At 43.0% G+C, this 19693-nt stretch overlaps 1 protein-coding gene across 1 annotated transcript; it reads right to left on the reverse strand.

The window, feature by feature from the left end:
• Positions 1–1676: 1676 nt before the first annotated feature.
• On the reverse strand, positions 1677–17980 carry LOC140557107 (low-density lipoprotein receptor-related protein 8). Its single transcript, XM_072681257.1, has 12 exons — positions 17897–17980; positions 14305–14424; positions 12942–13061; positions 10882–11007; positions 10580–10754; positions 9713–9928; positions 6046–6164; positions 4356–4495; positions 3474–3618; positions 3128–3196; positions 2807–2961; positions 1677–2183 (listed from the first exon to the last, which is right to left on the reverse strand). Exons 1-12 carry the CDS (start codon positions 17961–17963, stop codon positions 2154–2156), a joined length of 1482 nt encoding a protein of 493 aa, XP_072537358.1. The 5' UTR covers positions 17964–17980; the 3' UTR covers positions 1677–2153.
• Positions 17981–19693: the final 1713 nt, after the last annotated feature.

A 19693-nucleotide genomic window follows, 5' to 3' on the forward strand; every position in this document is an offset into this window, starting at 1 on the left:
TATTATTTTTGCAAAAATAATGCATTGCAAACCAAGAAAAAAATGAAAAAAAAATGCAAACAGTTGGTTATTTATTATTAATTCAATTCTCCTACTTTAAAAATGTTATAGCTGCAACACAATTGTTGGTCAAATTTGTCCCCACATTGTTTTCAAGTACCTACAAAAAATACTAGAAACACTGTGTGTGTGTGTGTCTCCCGGTCCCCAGAAGGTCGGAAAATGTCACATTGCTTTAGCAATTGTTTCTGTTATTTCTAAGTGATGGGTGTGTTTAGAGCATCATTTAGAAAGGTGGGTCCCCCTAATGTAGCTTACAGCTTGTAGTCCCCAAAAGACTTAAGAAAAAAACAAAAAGTATGTGTGTGTGTGTGTGTGTGGGTCTGTATCTGCAGGTTGTCCTCCCTCAGGATCCCTATCACCTGGAACCACACACCACCGGGAGACTGAGAGCAGAAACACACACACACATACACACAATCTAACGAACACTTTAATAACATTAATAAACACACAAGTCGGGAACAGAGGGTCTACAACTTTAATACACACTTCACTTTCACTCCTCACTCACTCTTCCTCCTTTAAGTGAGGGAGAGGGCGAGGGGGCGATTGAGGGAGAGGAAAGGATGATTGAGGGAGAGGGCGAGGGGGTGATTGAAGGAGAGGATATAGGGTATAGGGTATGCTTTTGCTCGAGTTGGACATACACTATTCTGTTTAACCGGGTGGTGTCCTTGAATATGTTTTTGCTTGGTTGACTTTTTAATGTAGCTTCTAACGAAGCATTCTAACGAACACTAATAACATTCATAAACACACAAGTCGGGAACAGAGGGTCTACAACTTTAATACACACTTCACTTTCACTCCTCACTCACTCTTCCTCCTTTAAGTGAGGATGAGGAAGTCTCTGCTGGAAGTTTCCAAAACAATCCAAAAATAAATAAACAATCCCAGTTTTTTTGTTGATCCTCTGCGCGCGCGGATCACACACACACACACACACACACACGTGTCAGAGCTCAACATCAAGTCAAAGTATGTAGGTGGTCTGAGGGTCTGCGCGTGTATACAAACATAAACAAACAGCCCCCAAAACAGAAAGTATACCTAAAAAACTATATCAAATGAAATCTAATGAATCAACACAAATCAGCAGCTTCAGGAGGCAAGTACCGATTCACCAACGTTCAAAAGAGTCGAACACAGATTCAGAGTCCTGAAAAACACCTGCTTTTAAAAAAAGGAATCATTTACAGAAACAACTCAGATTCATTCAGAACAAAGAAAGTGTACCCAAACGATTCATATCAATTCCAAAAGAGTCATTCTTTTCCCCAAAACATTCATTTAAACTCCTGACTGATTCAGATGAAAAAAGACTGAAATACAGAAAACAGCAAATAAATATTTTCTCAAATGAATAGTTTACACTCCGATTCAGAATAAATATATACTCAAATAAAAAGATTCACTTACAAATGAATCAATTTGAAGGTATATTTTTAACCTTTAACAAAAAGTTGATACGTAAAAATGACTCATTCAGATTCCGAAGCAATTCAAATGATTGGGAGAAAACTGAGTCAAATATACAGCAGAAACAACGAGAACTTAAGTAATTCTACAAACAACACAAATATAAGAAGATGACAGACTCAGATTCACTCAGAATAAAAATATCAAAAACAGAAGAGAGAAAATTATTTGATTCATTCAGAGAATAAATGAAAAAAGATTCTGATTCATCCAGACAGATTTAGTTTCTTTTTTCTTTGCTTTTTTTCACAAGATTCATTTGCAAATGTGAGTCAGATTCCAATTCATTTAGTTGAAAAAAAGAGTGTATTATGGGTACAATAACATAAATTTCCCATGTGACGTCTAAATCAGATGCATTGTTCACTTTTGCAGATGAGTCGACTCAGATATGGGTTCACGATGAATCATGTAGTACAGGAGATGGTGGAGCTAAAGCAAGGCAGGTAGTTTTAGGGCACCACCCACTTCAGTGTGTAGATCAGAGCACCATAAGGAAGTGGGAGGAGTCGTTTGTGATGGTTGTGTGGAAAAAACATGACCTTTTTATCATTACACACACACACACAAACACACACACACACACACTTCTAAAGTGGAAGTTTCCTGCGTCAGACTGCCAGATCTGTGTGGACACCATCCTGCAGAACAGAACATAATTAGAGAATATCATCTACATCTACAGTACACTCCTGACCGACCCACCATCACATCTACAGTACACTCCTGACTGACCCACCATCACATCTACAGTACATTCCTGACTGACCGACCATCACATCTACAGTACACTCCTGACTGACCGACCATCACATCTACAGTACACTCCTGACTGACCCACCATCACATCTACAGTATGCTCCTGACCCACCCACCATCACATCTACAGTACACTCCTGACTGATCCACCATCACATCTACAGTACACTCCTGACTGACCATCACATCTACAGTACACTCCTAACTGACCCACCATCACATCTACAGTATGCTCCTGACCCACCCACCATCACATCTACAGTACGCTCCTGACCCACCATCACATCTACAGTACACTCCTGACTGACCCACCATCACATCTACAGTACACTCCTGACCTACCTTGGTCAAACACAGCACTGTTTACTATGGGGGTCTAAGTTTAGTAACGGTGTGTGAAACTACCTCCACCATGTTTGGGGGCTGTATTGTTGATCCACTTCAACAAAAAGAGTGATCAGAGTAACAGTGTGTGTGTGTGTGTGTGTGTGTGTGTAAACCGTACTTTGTCTGGGTGTGCGTCAGAGCATGTAGACGGTACGAGGGGGTCCTGTGACTCCTTCAGTGTGGCGTCTCCGAAGTCAGTAAGAGAGTAAGAAGAGGAGGTTTGTGTTCTCCACCAGCACGATAGGAGAACCGCCAACACAACGCAGAGGAACACTGCAGAACCACCACACACACACACACACACACACACACACACACACATACATACATACACAAAATGGATTAAACATAAAATAAAAATCTTAGATCTAGTCTTAGTCTTGAGTCGGTTTCATATCTAAAAGTCTAATCTGCAACATGACGAAAACAGTAAACCAACCAATCAGAGATAGGATCCACGGAAAGGCAGAATCAGCATCCTGAACCTTATCTGGAGACAGCACTGCACCTGACAGCAAACCAACAAGCCAACACACATTAATAAATACACACATTCACACACTACATGGACAAAAGTATTTGGACATGCCTCTTAATCACTAAATTCAGGTGATTCAGTCCCATTCAGCCACAGCTGTATAAACTCAAACTGTAGCTTCTGTAGATTTTTAAGATTTACAGAAATGAAATTGGTGACAGTTTAAGTGTGTGTGAGTGAGTGTGTGTGTGTGTGTGTGTGTGTGAGTGTAAGTGTTTATGTGTTAATTAAGTGGTTAGGTGGCCACCTGTGTCCTGGAGGAGTGGGTGGTAGATGAACAGTCCTGCAGGGGAACGTGTTCTAGCGTTCTGAGTCACTTTCAGAGACTTCCCATTGTGTTTATCTGCACTGCAGATAGAGCCCGTCAACCGGTCACTCCAGTACACACGATCCTACACACACACACACACACACACACACACACACAGGTAATGTACACTGGATTAAGCAAACCATTTAAGAATGAATGATGTGCTGATAAAGACACTCATCTTATGTTATGAATACACTGTCCAAATCTCTCTTCTACAGGGACTAGACAAGCTGTGTGCAGCTTAAAGTAGCTGAATGCATTCGGACACATAGTGTATGTTGGCTGAACCTTTGTTGCTTTGATGGGATATAAGCTTCCATCACCTGCTAGCTACATGAGCCTCGTAGCTCCATTGCTCACTGGTGGGGTATTAGTTTAACCTGCGTCAGTAGTTGGGGAGTTGGGGATGATGAGATCGGGTAGTGATCATCATTCAACATCCTGACCTTACTAAATGCAATCAAATCCTCACAGCAATGCTCCATCTCTAATATCTAGTAGAAAGTCTTCTTCTCTGGACAGTAGAGACAGTTACTCCAACAGAAGCAGGATCAACTCTTTTTAATCTCCTTGATTTCAGAAGAAGCAATGAATGCGCAAGTGTCCCAATTCTTTTGTCCATATAGTGAACGAAAAACAGAGTACACCGAAGCGTAACAAGAAACAGTCACTTATGTGGTGACCTGGGATTCCATATTAACTGCCTGGCAACACCACTGCAACCACTTGGTATATGTTAGCAAAACCATGGCAACCACCTGGGATACCATATAAGCTGGCTAGAAGCCACTGCACTGCAGTGGTGGGAGTGCGTACCTCGAATATGGACAGTCCGAACGGCTCGTCCAGATAACCGTTCGACTCCACCACCGTCTTTCGCTGCTGGCCGTCGTATCTGACCCGCGAGATGGCGTGGAGTCCCGAGTCTGCCCAGTACAGCAGCCCACGAGGAATATCTGATTACAGGAGTGAAGAAACAATGCATCAGTCCGATCATCAATACACCAGGTCATCAATCATCCTGACCGGCAAATACAGGACATGTCAAAAGTTTGGACGCAGATATTAACTGCAGGGGATTTCTTTACTGTGTAAGAGAAATGCATGGTCTACATTCACCCCAGGTCATTACTTATTCTCAATATTATAGAATCATTTGCTAATCATATATTTTAATCGTTTACCAATCATATTTAGAACCATTGAAACTTTCATGTAACTGCTGTTAATGTAGTAGTGGATTTGAAATGCATGCAATGTGCTGAAGCTGTTTTGTCTTCCAGCAGGTCCAGAGGAACAAGCTGGTACCTTACTCCATCCCCTTTATCGTGTTTACGCCTGCATTCGTAGAGCTGAAGACAGATCCATCACACCCTGTTCCTTTCCTCCAAGGCCTCATGCACATACAACTATCTGTTGTATTTAACTATCTGTTGTTTCTGCTTTGGTCATTTTTATCATTAATGTTTAAATAGTTCTGATCAGAGGAGGACGGGTCGGGTCCCCCTTGTGAGTCTTGGTTCCTCCCAAGGTTTCTTCCTCCAGCTCTGAGGGAGGTTCTCCTGCACTGTCGCCGTTGAGGCTCACTGGGGGTCTTTGATCCTTCATGTCTTACGTTATTTCTTTTTTTTGTCTCTGTCTTTTACTATTTATGTAAAGCTGCTTTGTGACGACAACAGTTGTAAAAAGCTTTACAAATAAATTTGACTTGACTTGACTCACAGGCCACACAGATAACACACACACAAACACACACACACACACACACACACACACACACACACACACACACACACACACACACACACTTCTGAAGGAAGGCCTACAACACCCACCTTGACAATACACCCCCACCCTCACGCACACATTGGACAGACTATCTCTCTTCGTGGACGAATTAATCACTAGTAATTGTTTGGAATTGTTGCAATTTTCATCAGAGCTTTAAATAAAAAATAAAAGATTTTATAAAATATATAAAATATAAAAATATTTTTATAAATCTTTACATCACAACCATACAAATTATACTATACAACTAAACTATACGATAGTTTTAGCACTTTATATAATAATAATAATTATTATTATTCAAATATTTTATATGTAAAAATATTTTTATTTTATAATTATATTATATTTAATTATATTTTTATGCCCCCAAAATATAATAATATTATTAATAATAATGATATATATGAATGAAATATATAAATCAGTATATACAGTCTTACGCAAAGGTTTATGCAACTCTGATCACACTCTGTATAATTGAAATTGTGTCTAAAATGTATAGAAAAAAGTTCCCCATAGAGGATTTGTTTATTTGTTTACACATTTAGAACATGCACAACTTATGTCAGTTTACCAGGGGTGGCCAAACTTTTGCACAAGACTGTACGAACACAGTTCTCTGGTCATAAGCCTTGGAGATCAAAGACTTATGAAACCCAGTCTGGTTCTGTACAGCACCTCTACATACAGCGAACAGAACTGAGGTTCTAACCTACACAGATGGAGACCGGGTTGTGTATAATTGAGGTAATCAGGGCTTTTCTGTCCGTTCCATCCAGACTGGACCGCTCAATCCTGGGGGGAACCCCACTGTCCGCCCAGAAAAGTAGCCTGAGGGAGAAACACAGCAGGTTAAGCTTCTCTACCAGCGCTACAGTAACAGGAGGAGTGGAGGTTCTAGATAAGCTCCCCCAGATCCAAGATGGTGCCGCAGATGGCGACTCTGGTCAGAAGCTCCGTCGTGCTTTGTTTGTTTTTGTTTGTTGTCACGTGTGAACCTAACACGGTCACATACAGCGCTGAGGATCTTCTCTGCATCAGGCACTCCATGCCAAATGGAATTACTCCCGATTTCTCATTATCAGACTGTTTTCTGGACGCTGTAGTGAGCGGAGTAGCTGCGCTCCTCAGCCACAGACGCAGGCGGATGCGCAGACGTGGGAAACGCAGCGGAGCGCTCGTCAAACTGCGCACAGCGCTTCCCAGCATACACCTGGCCAACCTCCGCTCACTAGGCAACAAAATGGACTTTGCACTTTCACTTCTGAACCGGACCAACAAGGACTTTTCTCTCTCTGCGGCGCTGTGCTTCACTGAGACCTGGCTCACCGAGGCCGTCCCGGACAGCGCGCTCCAGCTCGCCGGCTTTCATCTCCACAGAGCGGAGCAGATTCCTCCTCTAAGCTTCCCCGAAGTCCGCCGCGGAGACCTCAACCGCGGCTGGTGTACAGACGTCACTGTGTTCATGAAAACATGCAGTCCTGATCTGGAGTCTGTGGTTATACTCTGTAAACCCTTTTACTGCCCGTGGGAATTCTCCTCCGAGATGCTCGTCGGAGTTTATATCCCACCAAGCGCGTGCGCGCCCTCACAGACCAGATCACCAGCGCGGAGCACAAACACACAGAGTCTGTTTTCATCATTCTTGGGGACTTCAACAGAGCGAAACTTACCAGTGAGCTGCCCAAATACAGACAGCATGTCACCTGCCCCACCAGGGAGAGCTGCAAAGAAGAGCTACCCCACCAAGCTGAGCAGACTGATGTCCACTAACGAGCCTTCAGTCGTCTGGAAGTGTCTACACAACCTCTCGGGTTACAAACGACCACTCCACCAGACAATGGGGGGTCATCAACTGCCCAGCTCCACTCAACAACACAACACCACTTCACACCCTTCTGACTCCCAGCCATCCATACAGCCCCCCTGAAGATCTGTGAAGCAGATGTGCACCGACTCTTCAAAAAACAAAGAGTGAGGAAGGCACCCGGCCCAGACGGAGTGTCACCCTCCTGCCTGAGGAATTGTGCAGACCAGCTTGCTCCTGTCTTCACCAAGATCTTCAATAAATCACTGGAGCAGTGTGTCGTACCGGCGTGTTTCAAGCGCTCCACAATAATTCCCATCCCCAAAAAGCCAACCATCTCAGGACTGAATGACTACAGACCTGTCGCACTGACCTCTGTGGTCATGAAATCCTTCGAGAGGCTGGTTCTCACCCACCTGAAGGAGATCACCAACTCCCAACTAGACCCTCTGCAGTTCGCGTATCGGGCCAACAGGTCTGTGGACGATGCTGTGAACATGGGACTTCACCACATCCTCCAGCACCTCGACCGTCCAAGTACATATGCAGAGTTCTGTTCTTGGACTTCAGCTCCGCCTTCAACACAATCATCTCCCCGCTGCTCTTCTCACTCTACACAAATGAGTGTACCTCCACGGACCCCTCAGTCAAAATCCTGAAGTTCGCAGATGATTTGACAGTCATTGGTCTCATCCGGGACAGTGACGAGTCTGCCTACAGGCGGGTTGTGGAGCAGGTTGTCCTCTGGAGCAATCAGAACAACCTGGAGCTGAACACAGCCAAGACAGTTGAGATGAGAGTGGACTTCAGGAGAAGACCTCCAACCCTTCCAGCACTCACCATCCTCAACAGTACTGTAACGGCTGTGGACTCCTACAAGTTCCTGGGCACAACAATCTCCAAGGACTTGAAATGGGACTGCAACATCAGCACCATCATCAAGAGAGCTCAGCAGAGGCTGTACTTCCTGCGTCAGCTGAGGAAGTTCAACCTGCCCAAGTAGCTGATGGTGCAGTTCTACACCGCCACCATAGAATCTGTCCTCACCGCATCCATCACAGTGTGGGGCAGCTCAGCCACCAAACACGACACCCACCGACTGCAGCACCTCATCAGGTCTGCAGAGAGAACCATCGTTGTGAAGTTACCCTCCCTACCGGACCTGCACACGGCCAGAACCAGGAAGCGTGCAGAGAACATCGTCCGTGATCCGTCACACCCTTGACATCACCTGTTCCAGTATCTTCCCTCAGGTCGGTGTTTCAGCCAGTTGAGGATCAAGACCTCCAGACTACAGAGAAGCTTCTTCCCACACGCCATCACACTCATGAACAGCTGAACATTACAACACTACATTCTGAATAAAGTCTACTACATACATACATCCCATCCAGATGTTCTCTCACTCTCCTTTCTCTGTACTGCACTTTATTTATCTGATAGTGTCTCAGAACAACCTGTACTACCGTCTCAACCAGTGACCAGTGAAATATACAACTCTGCACATGTTAAGTTTACAGGTGTGTATATGCGTGTATGTCACTGTGTGTGTGTGTGTGTGTGTGTGTGTGTTTGGTGTGAAGGTTGGGTGTGTTTGTTACTTCTGTAATGTCAGTAATCGTGCACTGTGAGCTACTGTAACCAAAAACAAATTCCTTGTATGTGTAGCATACTTGGCCAATAAAGTCCGATTCTGATTCTGATTCAGTCAGAGCTGTTCTACAGTGGAAGTTCTAGATAAGCTCCTCCAGTCAGAGCTGGAGTTCTACAGTGGAAGTTCTAGATAAGCTCCTCCAGTCAGAGCTGGAGTTCTACAGTGGAAGTTCTAGATAATCTCCTCCAGTCAGAGCTGGAGTTCTACAGTGGAGGTTCTAGATAAGCTCCCCCAGTCAGAGCTGGAGTTCTACAGTGGAGGTGAAGGGAAGCAGACGTCTGAAGCTCTAATAAAAGCTCCTCACAGAAAGTTCTTCACCTAATGGTGATGAAGACGCTGCCTGATGCCTGAGACACGGTTCTACCAGAGTTCTGAGAAGAGTTCGGCTCTAGAACCTGCTTTTAGAACCAGATCATTAAAATGGTGGAGGGATACATGCTGCAGGGTGTAGTGCAGCTACAGAAAGTAGTCCCTAAAGAGAACTGGATTAGTTCAGATTCTCTTTTTACTATTTTGCCTTCATCATCATCATCATCATCATTCCATATAAAACTCTTTTGGATAGGAGATAAATTATGGGCTGCATCTGTGTTGTGGTCATGGCGACCGATGCCTGGTTCCGTTCTCCTCCACTGTACAGAGATCAGAGTGGGTCAGATTTCTCTACAGTGAAGCTCAGATTCACACCGACCCCCGACTGATGCAGAGAATTTAGAACTATCGCCAGAATTCCCCTTAACTCATCTCACACTCTTCTAGGTGTTTAGTTCTCTGTAACAGACTTCTGACTTCATCAGACTCAGGAAGGAAACTTCAGACACCAAACACGCCAACAGACAAACAGACTACTATTTCCGAACCTTAAAACCCGAAGTTTAAATCTGTTGATTAATAGCATGTTCTGAAACAGTGACTGACCTCAGTAGAGGGTGGACAGCAACAGCGGTGGGCTGGGTCAGGCCAGTGACGAGCGGTGTATGTTCTGATCCGTTCAGAGGGGAGGCGTGCAAGGCTTGAGTAATGTTGCTGGTCCAGTACAGGACCTGGTGAACCCAGTCCACAGCCAGTCCCACAATTCCACGGGTTTCTTCAAACAGCAGCTTGGGGATCTGATCTTCCTCAGCCAAAAACAACCTGAAGCACACAGTGAAGATCAGCCAGAACCGCTGTGAGTTTACTTACATTTTCACATGATTCTATTTGGTTTTTGGAGTTTCTTATTTATATATTATAAATTATTATTGAATATTTTTTATTTATTATTATTTATATATTATTGTTTCTTGTAAATATTCTTATCTTATAAATATCATCACACAAAATTCACACCATGTTCCTCTGCTCTCCTCCTATTGGACAATAAACATCATTGTTGTCACACAGAAACCTTGTATCATTTTTACTTCATCATTTCTCCATAACAGAAATTAATTGTGTCAGAAGGGGGGGTTAATTGGCTCAGCTAAAACTGGGGAGAAAATTGAAAAAAAAAAATTGAAATGAAATGAATAATGAATTATATTCATTTCCATTAAAAGATAAGACATTTTTTCTCAGTTTGTCAAGTTCCTGTTTTGGAGATACAAGGTTTTGAGTGATCGTGACAATGTGCAGGTCAAAAATACCTAATCATACAGAGCCTCAATAACGTAACTCAACATAACTTTTACTATTTTATGGTTTAAATAAAATCAGTATATAAACAGAAGAGTGTCTCTGCAGAGGATGTGAAGTGGTGGGATGTGAACTGGTGTGGTGTCCAGCACTGTGCGATATCTGCAGTACCTGTACACTCCTGCATGTTCAGGGTTGCTCCAGTAGAGGGTGCTGTTCGCCATAAGCGCGGCTAAAGGTCCAGGAGATCCTGTGCTCTCAGAGATCGTCTTCTGATCTGAGCCATTAGTGTTCATCCAGCTGATCCCAGAACTGCTGGAGAACACCACCCCTGCAGCAGCGCCACCTATTCATGAAGAACAGACACACCGTGTATACAAAGAAAAATTAGCGTAAATAAAACAAAGCCATCAAATATAGAAATATAGTGATTTATATATAAATATACACACACTCGTGAAAACAACCCTCACCTGTAGCCAGGCACCGCCCACTCTCTGGACTCCTCAGGTAACCATCAACACACTCGCATGTAAAAGAGCTGTTGGACTGGACACACAGCTGGTCACACACATCTGCATCCAGACAGGGGTCCACCTCTGGGGAAACAAGTCAACAGAGCTTTCTTTGAACCTTTACATCATGCTGAGGTTCTTCAACCTGTAACAGCTCTGCATAGAACCACAACAACTCAAAGAACCAACAGAACGCCCAAATGAAGCCGGTTCTGAAACTCTTTTTATTCACATTCTTAAAAAACACTTCTTTATTAAATGAAATGGTTCTATACAGCCCACATGGTGCTTTAACTGTTTAAAGGTAATGGGTCTACACAGAACTATGACAACCCAAAGAACCATTTGAATCCCTAAATAAAATCTGAATGCTTCACATAAAAGAAACTCTTTTTTGAAAAAGGTTCTAGATCACAGAAAAAGGGTTCCACTGTTTCAATTGTAAGTCACAGAACCACTCAGTGCTGTTTAGGATCCACATTGCTTATTAAAAGCATGGTTTCCTTACAGAAACATGACAATTCAAAGAACCACTGTTCACTGTTATTGTAGAGCGCCACCTATTGGGTGTTCTGTCTGTCTGTTTGCTTGCTGTGCCCTCCCCCGGCTGTGTTACTGTTCTTAGACCTCCTTGTGTCTTTCAGCTGGGGATAGAGCGTCATCTAGTGTAATCAACTCTTAGCTGGATTATGGATAGTTTCCCATCAAAGTCATAAAGGGTTCATCAAAGAGAACAACCACTTTAAATCAAGGGTTCTTTGAGTTGCCATAGTTCTCTCATGTGTAATCTCTATGTCCTTTACTAAAGAACCCTTACCTTGTTCTAGAATTTTATAGAACTACTGGGTGATTTTGCTAACCCTGCTTTATGATCAGCATCAGAATCAACATCACTGTTTCTGCATTGATTACGATCAAGGGTTTTCTCACTCTGAAGAAAAAAAAAAACACAGGTTCCACATCACAGAAAAAAGGGTTCCACTGTTGCCCATTTTGTAAGACAAAGAACCCTATTCAGTATTACTTTTTTCAGTATTACCCTTTTTGTACACTCTTAAAGGAGGATGGTAAGGGTTCCATAAATGAATGCTTTATGGTTAAATGGGTCAATGGTTCTCCAGACACAAATGGGTTCTAAACCACAAAATGAGGTTAAGGTTAGGATCAGGGTCAGAGTTAGGGTGTGGGTTGGGGTTAAGATTAGGATCAGGGCTAGGTTGTGGGTTGAGGTTGAGGTTAGGATTAGGATCAGGGTTAGGTTGTGGGTTGAGGTTGAGGTTAGGATTAGGATCAGGGTTAGGTTGTGGGTTGAGGTTAGGATCAGGGCCAGAGTTAGGGTGTGGGTTGGGGTTAAGATTAGGATCAGGATCAGGGTTTGGTTGTGGGTTGAGGTTAGGATTAGGATTAGGATCAGGGTTAGGTTGTGGGTTGAGGTTAAGATCAGGATCAGGGTTAGGCTGGGTTAGGTTTTGGGTTGAGGTTAGGATTAGGATCAGGGTTAGGGTTAGAGTGTGGGTTAGGTTTTGGGTTAAGGTTAGGATTAGGATCAGGGTTAGGGTTATGGTGTGAGTTAGGCTGGGTGAGGATATTAAGTCTACTTGATGTAACAGATGAAAAGTAAATCTACTGAATGTCAGTAAATCATCAGCAGAAGATCTTCAGGATCTTTACCTCAGTGGATCCAGAAGCTTCACTGCTGCTGCTGCACTGATCTACTGTTGATGTTACTGATCCTCTGTTAAGAGTTTATTATCTACAAACGACCTTATCATTAACATCACAATAACATGTTATAACTATGGTCTGACCGCCACTGTAGAGAAATCAGATTTTAATTTCCCACCCACCCCCACCCTGAATGAGCTCATCTCAAACAAACGCTGGCCATTGTGTTGGTTTAGCCTCATTAATGCCCATTTTAATGACCTTGGCTTTAAATGCAGCAAAGCACTGAGGTCGGTTGGACTTTCAGTCCTGGATTATCAGAGTAAATACAGAAACTCCAAATCCCCTCCCACCTTCACAGTGTGTGTCCTGCACCAGCCGCATGCCGGAGGGGCAATCACACACGAAACCCAGCTGCAGGTCCAAACACACGTGGGAACAGCCTCCGTTATTCACCTCACACTCATTCTCATCTACAGAGAGAGAGACAGCAAGAGTGAGACAGAGAGTTAGAGAACAACAACAGACCTACAAACACACTCAAAACACTATCCTTTCACTATAGTACAGTTTCAGCTCTTTAATTGAGTTAGATTGGGATACAGTACCATACTTTCACTATAGTACAGTTTCAGCTCTTTAATTGAGTTAGATTGGGATACAGTACCATACTTTCACTATAGTACAGTTTCAGCTCTTTAATTGAGTTAGATTGGGATACAGTACCATACTTTCACTATAGTACAGTTTCAGTTCTTTAATTGAGTTAGATCGGGATACGGTACCATACTTTCATTATAGTACAGTTTCAGCTCTTTAATTGAGTTAGATCGGGATACAGTACCATACTTTCACTATAGTACAGTTTCAGCTCTTTAATTGAGTTAGATTGGGATACAGTACCATACTTTCACTATAGTACAGTTTCAGCTCTTTAATTGAGTTAGATTGGGATACAGTACCATACTTTCACTATAGTACAGTTTCAGCTCTTTAATTGAGTTAGATTGGGATACAGTACCATACTTTCACTATAGTACAGTTTCAGCTCTTTAATTGAGTTAGATTGGGATACAGTACCATACTTTCACTATAGTACAGTTTCAGCTCTTTAATTGAGTTAGATTGAGATACAGTACCATACTTTCACTATAGTACAGTTTCAGCTCTTTAATTGAGTTAGATTGGGATACAGTACCATACTTTCACTATAGTACAGTTTCAGCTCTTTAATTGAGTTAGATTGGGATACACCTGCTTAGAACTGGCAGGTTCCACACACCGGAAAACCCTCTGTGGAAAAGTTCTTTCATGTGAGAAGTGGGAGGTGTGGAGCACAGCCAATCAAAGGCTTTTCTGCTTAATATGGCTCCATGGCGACAAGTGTGTCAACATTCAGAAGATCGCTGCCCACCACTACATAATAGTGGGAGAGCAATATTGAATTCTTCAACCATCAGGAGGCAACCGTCCGGTTAGGAACAGTAAAAGTGTCATTTATCAGCATTATTCTTTTTGTTTTTTTTTTTTTTTTTGAGAAATTTGGAGAAGTTTTAATCAAATGCTAAAAGCAGTGTGTGTGAAAAATGACTGTAGATCAAAAGAGATGCTTTGTGTACAGACAGTAACACTTCGTAGAGTAACTGTGTAGTGCCCTCTGTCTCTTATTATCATACTTATGCAGTATAAATAAACAAACAAAGTAGTATCAGTTACCACAATTCTCCTCATCGCTGCCGTCCCTGCAGTCCGGAGAGTGGTCACACTTCCCAGAGTTGGGTACACACTGTCCGTCAGAGCAGCTGAACTCTGAACCACTGCAGGACACCGCTCTCGCTACACACACACACACACACATACACACACATACATACACACACTTTAAAAAAATATAAATGTAAATGTTTAGATGTAAAGATTATCAGACAGGGGGCTCCAAGTGGTCCCGGGTCATTCTGCTTGCCATCAGTAGCCGGAGTGGCTCTCTCAGGGTTACAACCCTGTCAATATCAATATCCCGGGGCTCTAACCGCTGATCCACCACTGCCCCGGCAACCTGAACACCGTCCATGCTTCATCAGAGTAAGAATAAGGCTGTGTTGGGATACAAGGTTGCGAGGCCTATACACTGCAGGTTCTGTGCTTCCCACCTCCTTAAATCCCACCTCTGCCTTTAGACACACCTCTGTATCCACTCTCTTTTCTACTCATTATAGTTTCCCCATAGGAATGCATTGAAATTTGTCCATAAACAAACAAAAAAAAATCATAGAACTAACAGAGTAGCTTTAAGCTTTATGAACTGATACACTGTACAGTTTTTATAAAATGACCACCACATTCTCTGCCCAACTCCCCCCCCCCCCCCCCCCTTCTCCCCTTCTCCCCTCACTGTCTTCATAATGATCATCTATTACAGTCGACACATACGACAGCAGAACCAGTGCAGGCTAAAGGAGAAGCAATAGCTGCCCACCGCTCTTGGCACGTGTGCTCACTGTCACTGTGTGTGTCCTGTCCCGTCCTGTCCCGTCCCGTCCCGTCCTATTCTACTAAAGTTTTGTCACACAACATTTTGGCCACAAGTATGTGGACATAGTTCTATTAGCCAAGCATAATGCGATCGGACCGACCTGCTTATTGGCAAAAGGTTTTGCATCCACATTTTAGCCAAAAGTTTAAGGAAAGAGCTCTCTTAGCCAAATGTATTGGGTGAGCGTTTGGACCAACCGTTTAGGTACCCTACATTTAGCAACCAATACGTTTACCAAAGCAGCATCTTTTAGCAACCAACACCTATACCATAGCAACCAACACGTTTACCGTAGCACCATCTTTCAACAACCAACACATTCACCATAGCAACACCTTTTAGCAACCAACACCTATACCATAGAAATCAACATGTTTACCAGAGCAACACCTTTTAGTGCAATACTATACTATGTGCAATATCCCACCCCCATGTGCAATTAAGAGTCTTTTGCTGTAAATAATATTGTTTATTGCTTTTTTAATTCTTATCTATATTGTGTATATAGTGTAAATTATTTATTTATCTAAATTTTTGTAACTGAGTGTCCTGCTATCCCTTTCTGCTGTCACACTGTGAATTTCCCCACTGCGGGACTAATAAAGGACTATCTTATCTTATCTTATCTTATCTTATCTCTTAGCAACCAACACCTATACCATAGCAACCAATATGTTTACCAAAGCAAAACACCTTTTAGCAACTGACACCTATAGCATAGCAACACCTTTTAGCAACCAACACCTGTACCACAGCAACCAACACCTTTACCATAGCAACCAACACCTTTGCCATAGCAACCAACACCTTTGCCATAGCAACCAACACCTTTACCATAGCAACACCTTAGCAACCACCTAGCAATGGCTTAGCAACCAACACCTATACCATTGCAACCACCTGGGAAACCAGAGTAAACAATGAGAATGACTTCAGCTGTGCAGCCATACCGCACTTACTTTAGGAAATGCACCTTGTCTCGTGTTCTGTCTACTGTCCTGCACTACTGTCCCACGTCCTCATCTATTACTGCACCGGAGAGACTCAGCCTAACTGCTGTACAGCCCTGCATCAGTAGAACCACAATAGAGCTGAAGTGAATTCAATATCACAGCATATGGAATCATAACCCCTGTAGTGTGATATGTATCGTATTACCAGGTTCTTCACAATACACAGCCCTAACACACTCTCTCTCACACACACACACTCACACACAATGCATTTTTACACAACCATTCTCCAACCTCTCTTTACCCCTCAGTTCACACACACTCCCACTTCTCCTCCACGAGGCCCCAGGATAAGCTGGTTACTGCGGCTCTGGTGCTGGATTAGCTGCTCATAATAATAATAATAATACCTTTATTACAGTGTTTCTGATCTGATTTCATTTTATTACCTCTTCTAATGAACACATTCAGCTACTTTTTGCTGACAAAGATGTGCAAATGCACACACAGCTTGTCTAGCCCCTGTAGAGAAGAAGTACTGCCAAAAGAATAGGACTCTCTGGAGCAGATCATCATCATGACCCTATTGGCTCCATGCTGCCTAATAATGCCAGGCGTGGACTAGAGGGGTATAAAGCCCCCCAGCACTGAGGAGCTGTGGAGCAGTGGAGGAACTGTGTTCTCTGGAATGATGGTGGAGGAGCTCCATCCAGTACTTTTGGGATGGGGAGTTGGGGGTGATGAGGTGGGTTTGCGGTGATCATCATCAAACACCCTGACCTCAGTAATCCTGCCCAAGTCCCGTTTCCTGGACAGTAGAGACAGTTACTCCAGCAAAAGCAAAAGAAAATCTTTTTTGAATGAGTAGGTGTCCCATAAAGTGTATTTTTCTGGACAAGAGACAGACAGGGATATATATATATATATATATATATATATATATATATATATAAACCAGCATTATCATCACAATAATTATAAATATAGTCAAACTGCCAGAGCTATTACAGCCGATCAATTCACTGACCTGGATAACCTCTGGCCAATATCCTCCTAATTACTACAAATAAACAAACAAATAAACACTGTATAACATAGAATATAACACTAAAATATATCAGCACTGTCTGACACATTGCCAAATTAGGCATTTTCACCTTTTCTCCATAATGAGACTCTGCAGCTGTTCTTTATACAGTATCAGAATTTCATGATGAGTGGACCAATAGAAACGCTCCTCAATTCTTTCACATTAACTTCCATTGACAGTTCAGGAGCTTTCCCCCCCTCCTGTAAAGGCGCTGCTGTTTGGGAGGGGTTTATTTATTTGTATATTTATTTATATTTTTATTAATGCAGATCTGAAGAGCAGTGTGTGAAACACAGGCACCCTCATGAACACCCTGCTGCAGCCTCTGAGCATAAACATCAACACACTGCACACCTACGAGTCACCTGGAGCACCACCTTCAGCAGGCTGGAGCACCACCTTCAGCAGGCTGGAGCACCACCTTCAGCCAGCTGGAGCACCACCTTCAGCCAGCTGGAGCACCACCTTCAGCCAGCTGGTCAAGGTGAGGGAGCAGCCAGGGTCTCAGTGTGGGAGAACATAAAGATAGATGGTCAGAAACCCACAGGTTGGCATCAGTAGCCCATCAGTCCTACCACCGGCCACGCAGCAGTGCAGGGACTGTGAGCCATGTGCTGCTGAATGACAGCTCTGCCCTCCAGCCTGGCGCCCAGCACGAACACAGCGCTGAGACCTGACCCTGCTGAACACACGGCCGGAGAGGCGCTCAGGTGTGTGTGTATGTGTGTTTACCTGCTGCTGCGGAGTGTAGGAGCAGTAAGCCGGCACACAGTAACATCGACGACTTCAGCAGCTCCATGCTTCACTACAGCGACCTCTACTGCTGCTATCGCGAGAATATGACGCAACGAGAGCGCGTGGGGCGCGTCTCAAATCAAACAGTAGTGCCCTATGTAGGGAATCACTATGCTCAAAATCAATAAAGTCAATCAATGCTCAGAATCTCAGGATCTTACCAGGCCAGTGGTGGATTTATTATATTAAAAAATATATTTTGAATTTTTTAATTTCTAATTGATTTTACATTTTTAGTGTTGATCCCCCAGACTGTAAGACATCTGTGGTCCTCCAGTCAAGAGTTATTGATTATTGATCGAGCTAAACTGGAGTTAAAGGCTGGCCGGGCTTTTGCAGCTTATGCTCTCAGACTGTGGAAAGATCTCACTACTGACATCAGACCTTCAGCACCAGTTCAGGTGTGTATTCTCTTGCTTTCAGTAGAGTCTGGACTGTGATGATGACGACTTTCATACCTTGATTAACTCTCTCTCTTTTTACCTTCTCCCAGTAAATGGTCACCCAGCCCGACCTGCTGGAAGACTGCCCGCTGAGGTCCCCTCTACCTGCGTCAGACCAGCTGCCACCTACCAGTCTGACCACCCACCACCACTCATAGCAGACCAGCAGCTCACCCTCCTACCACTGCTACCTGTTTAATGACCATGTTAAACCTAAATGGACTCTTAACTATCTGCACTACTAATATCACCACTATTACCCAGCATTCCTCTCATTCCTCTGACCATCACTGCCATGACTATATTACGTTATTCTACACCATGATTATTATATAATGATTCTGATCAGAGCAGTTCAACAGTTTAGATGGTTTGGTAACTTTTATCATTAATGTTTAAATAGTTCTGACCAGAGGAGGTCGGGTCGGGTCCCCCTTGTGAGTCTTGGTTCCGCCCAAGGTTTCTTCCTCCAGCTCTGAGGGAGGTTCTCCTGCACTGTCGCCGTTGAGGCTCACTGGGGGTCTTTGATCCTTCATGTCTTACGTTATTTCTTTTTTTTGTCTCTGTCTTTTATTAATGACTAATTATGTAAAGCTGCTTTGTGACGATAACAGCTGTAAAAAGCTCTACAAATAAATCTGACTTGACTTGATTTTGTTTTAGATTATTTTATGCATTTATTTTTATTTTGCCTGTAAACTTTGTGAGATGCTCTGGAAAAGTGCTATATAAATGAAGATTGCTTAATTAATTGATTAATTAATCAATGAACTGTCTGTCTGTTACCACGTCACTCGCTCATGTGTGGTAATGGTGTGGTTCTCTGGTGTGTCTATACGCTGTGATGGCCTTGACCATTGCTGACCATTTTTAAATCATTATGAATCTGTCTGTAGCTTCAGTGCAGGGGTTGATGTGTGCATATGTATAAATGTGTGTGTGTGTGTGTGTGTGTGTGTGTGTGTGTGTGTGTGTTGGTCTTTGAATAGCTATGTGTATGTCTTCTCTAGATGTTTAAACTAAAGCATGACCCTCTGTCTCTCTCTCTCTCTCTCTCTCTCTCTCTCTCTCTCTCTCTGTGTCTATCTGTGAATGTGTCGGGCTACTACTGGAGATCATTCAGTTTAGATAAGAACAAAAAAGTCTAGAAGACTTTAATTCATCCTTTGAATTCATTTGTATTTTACGTACATAGTGATTTCTTGCTGTCTGTTAAAACTGAAACTGATTGTTAAATTATTGTGTGTGATCAAGCTTATGATAAAGTACAGTATTAATGTTAAGGTTTATT

Source organism: Salminus brasiliensis, chromosome 6 (genome assembly GCF_030463535.1).
Source record: "Salminus brasiliensis chromosome 6, fSalBra1.hap2, whole genome shotgun sequence".
NCBI lineage: Eukaryota > Metazoa > Chordata > Actinopteri > Characiformes > Bryconidae > Salminus > Salminus brasiliensis.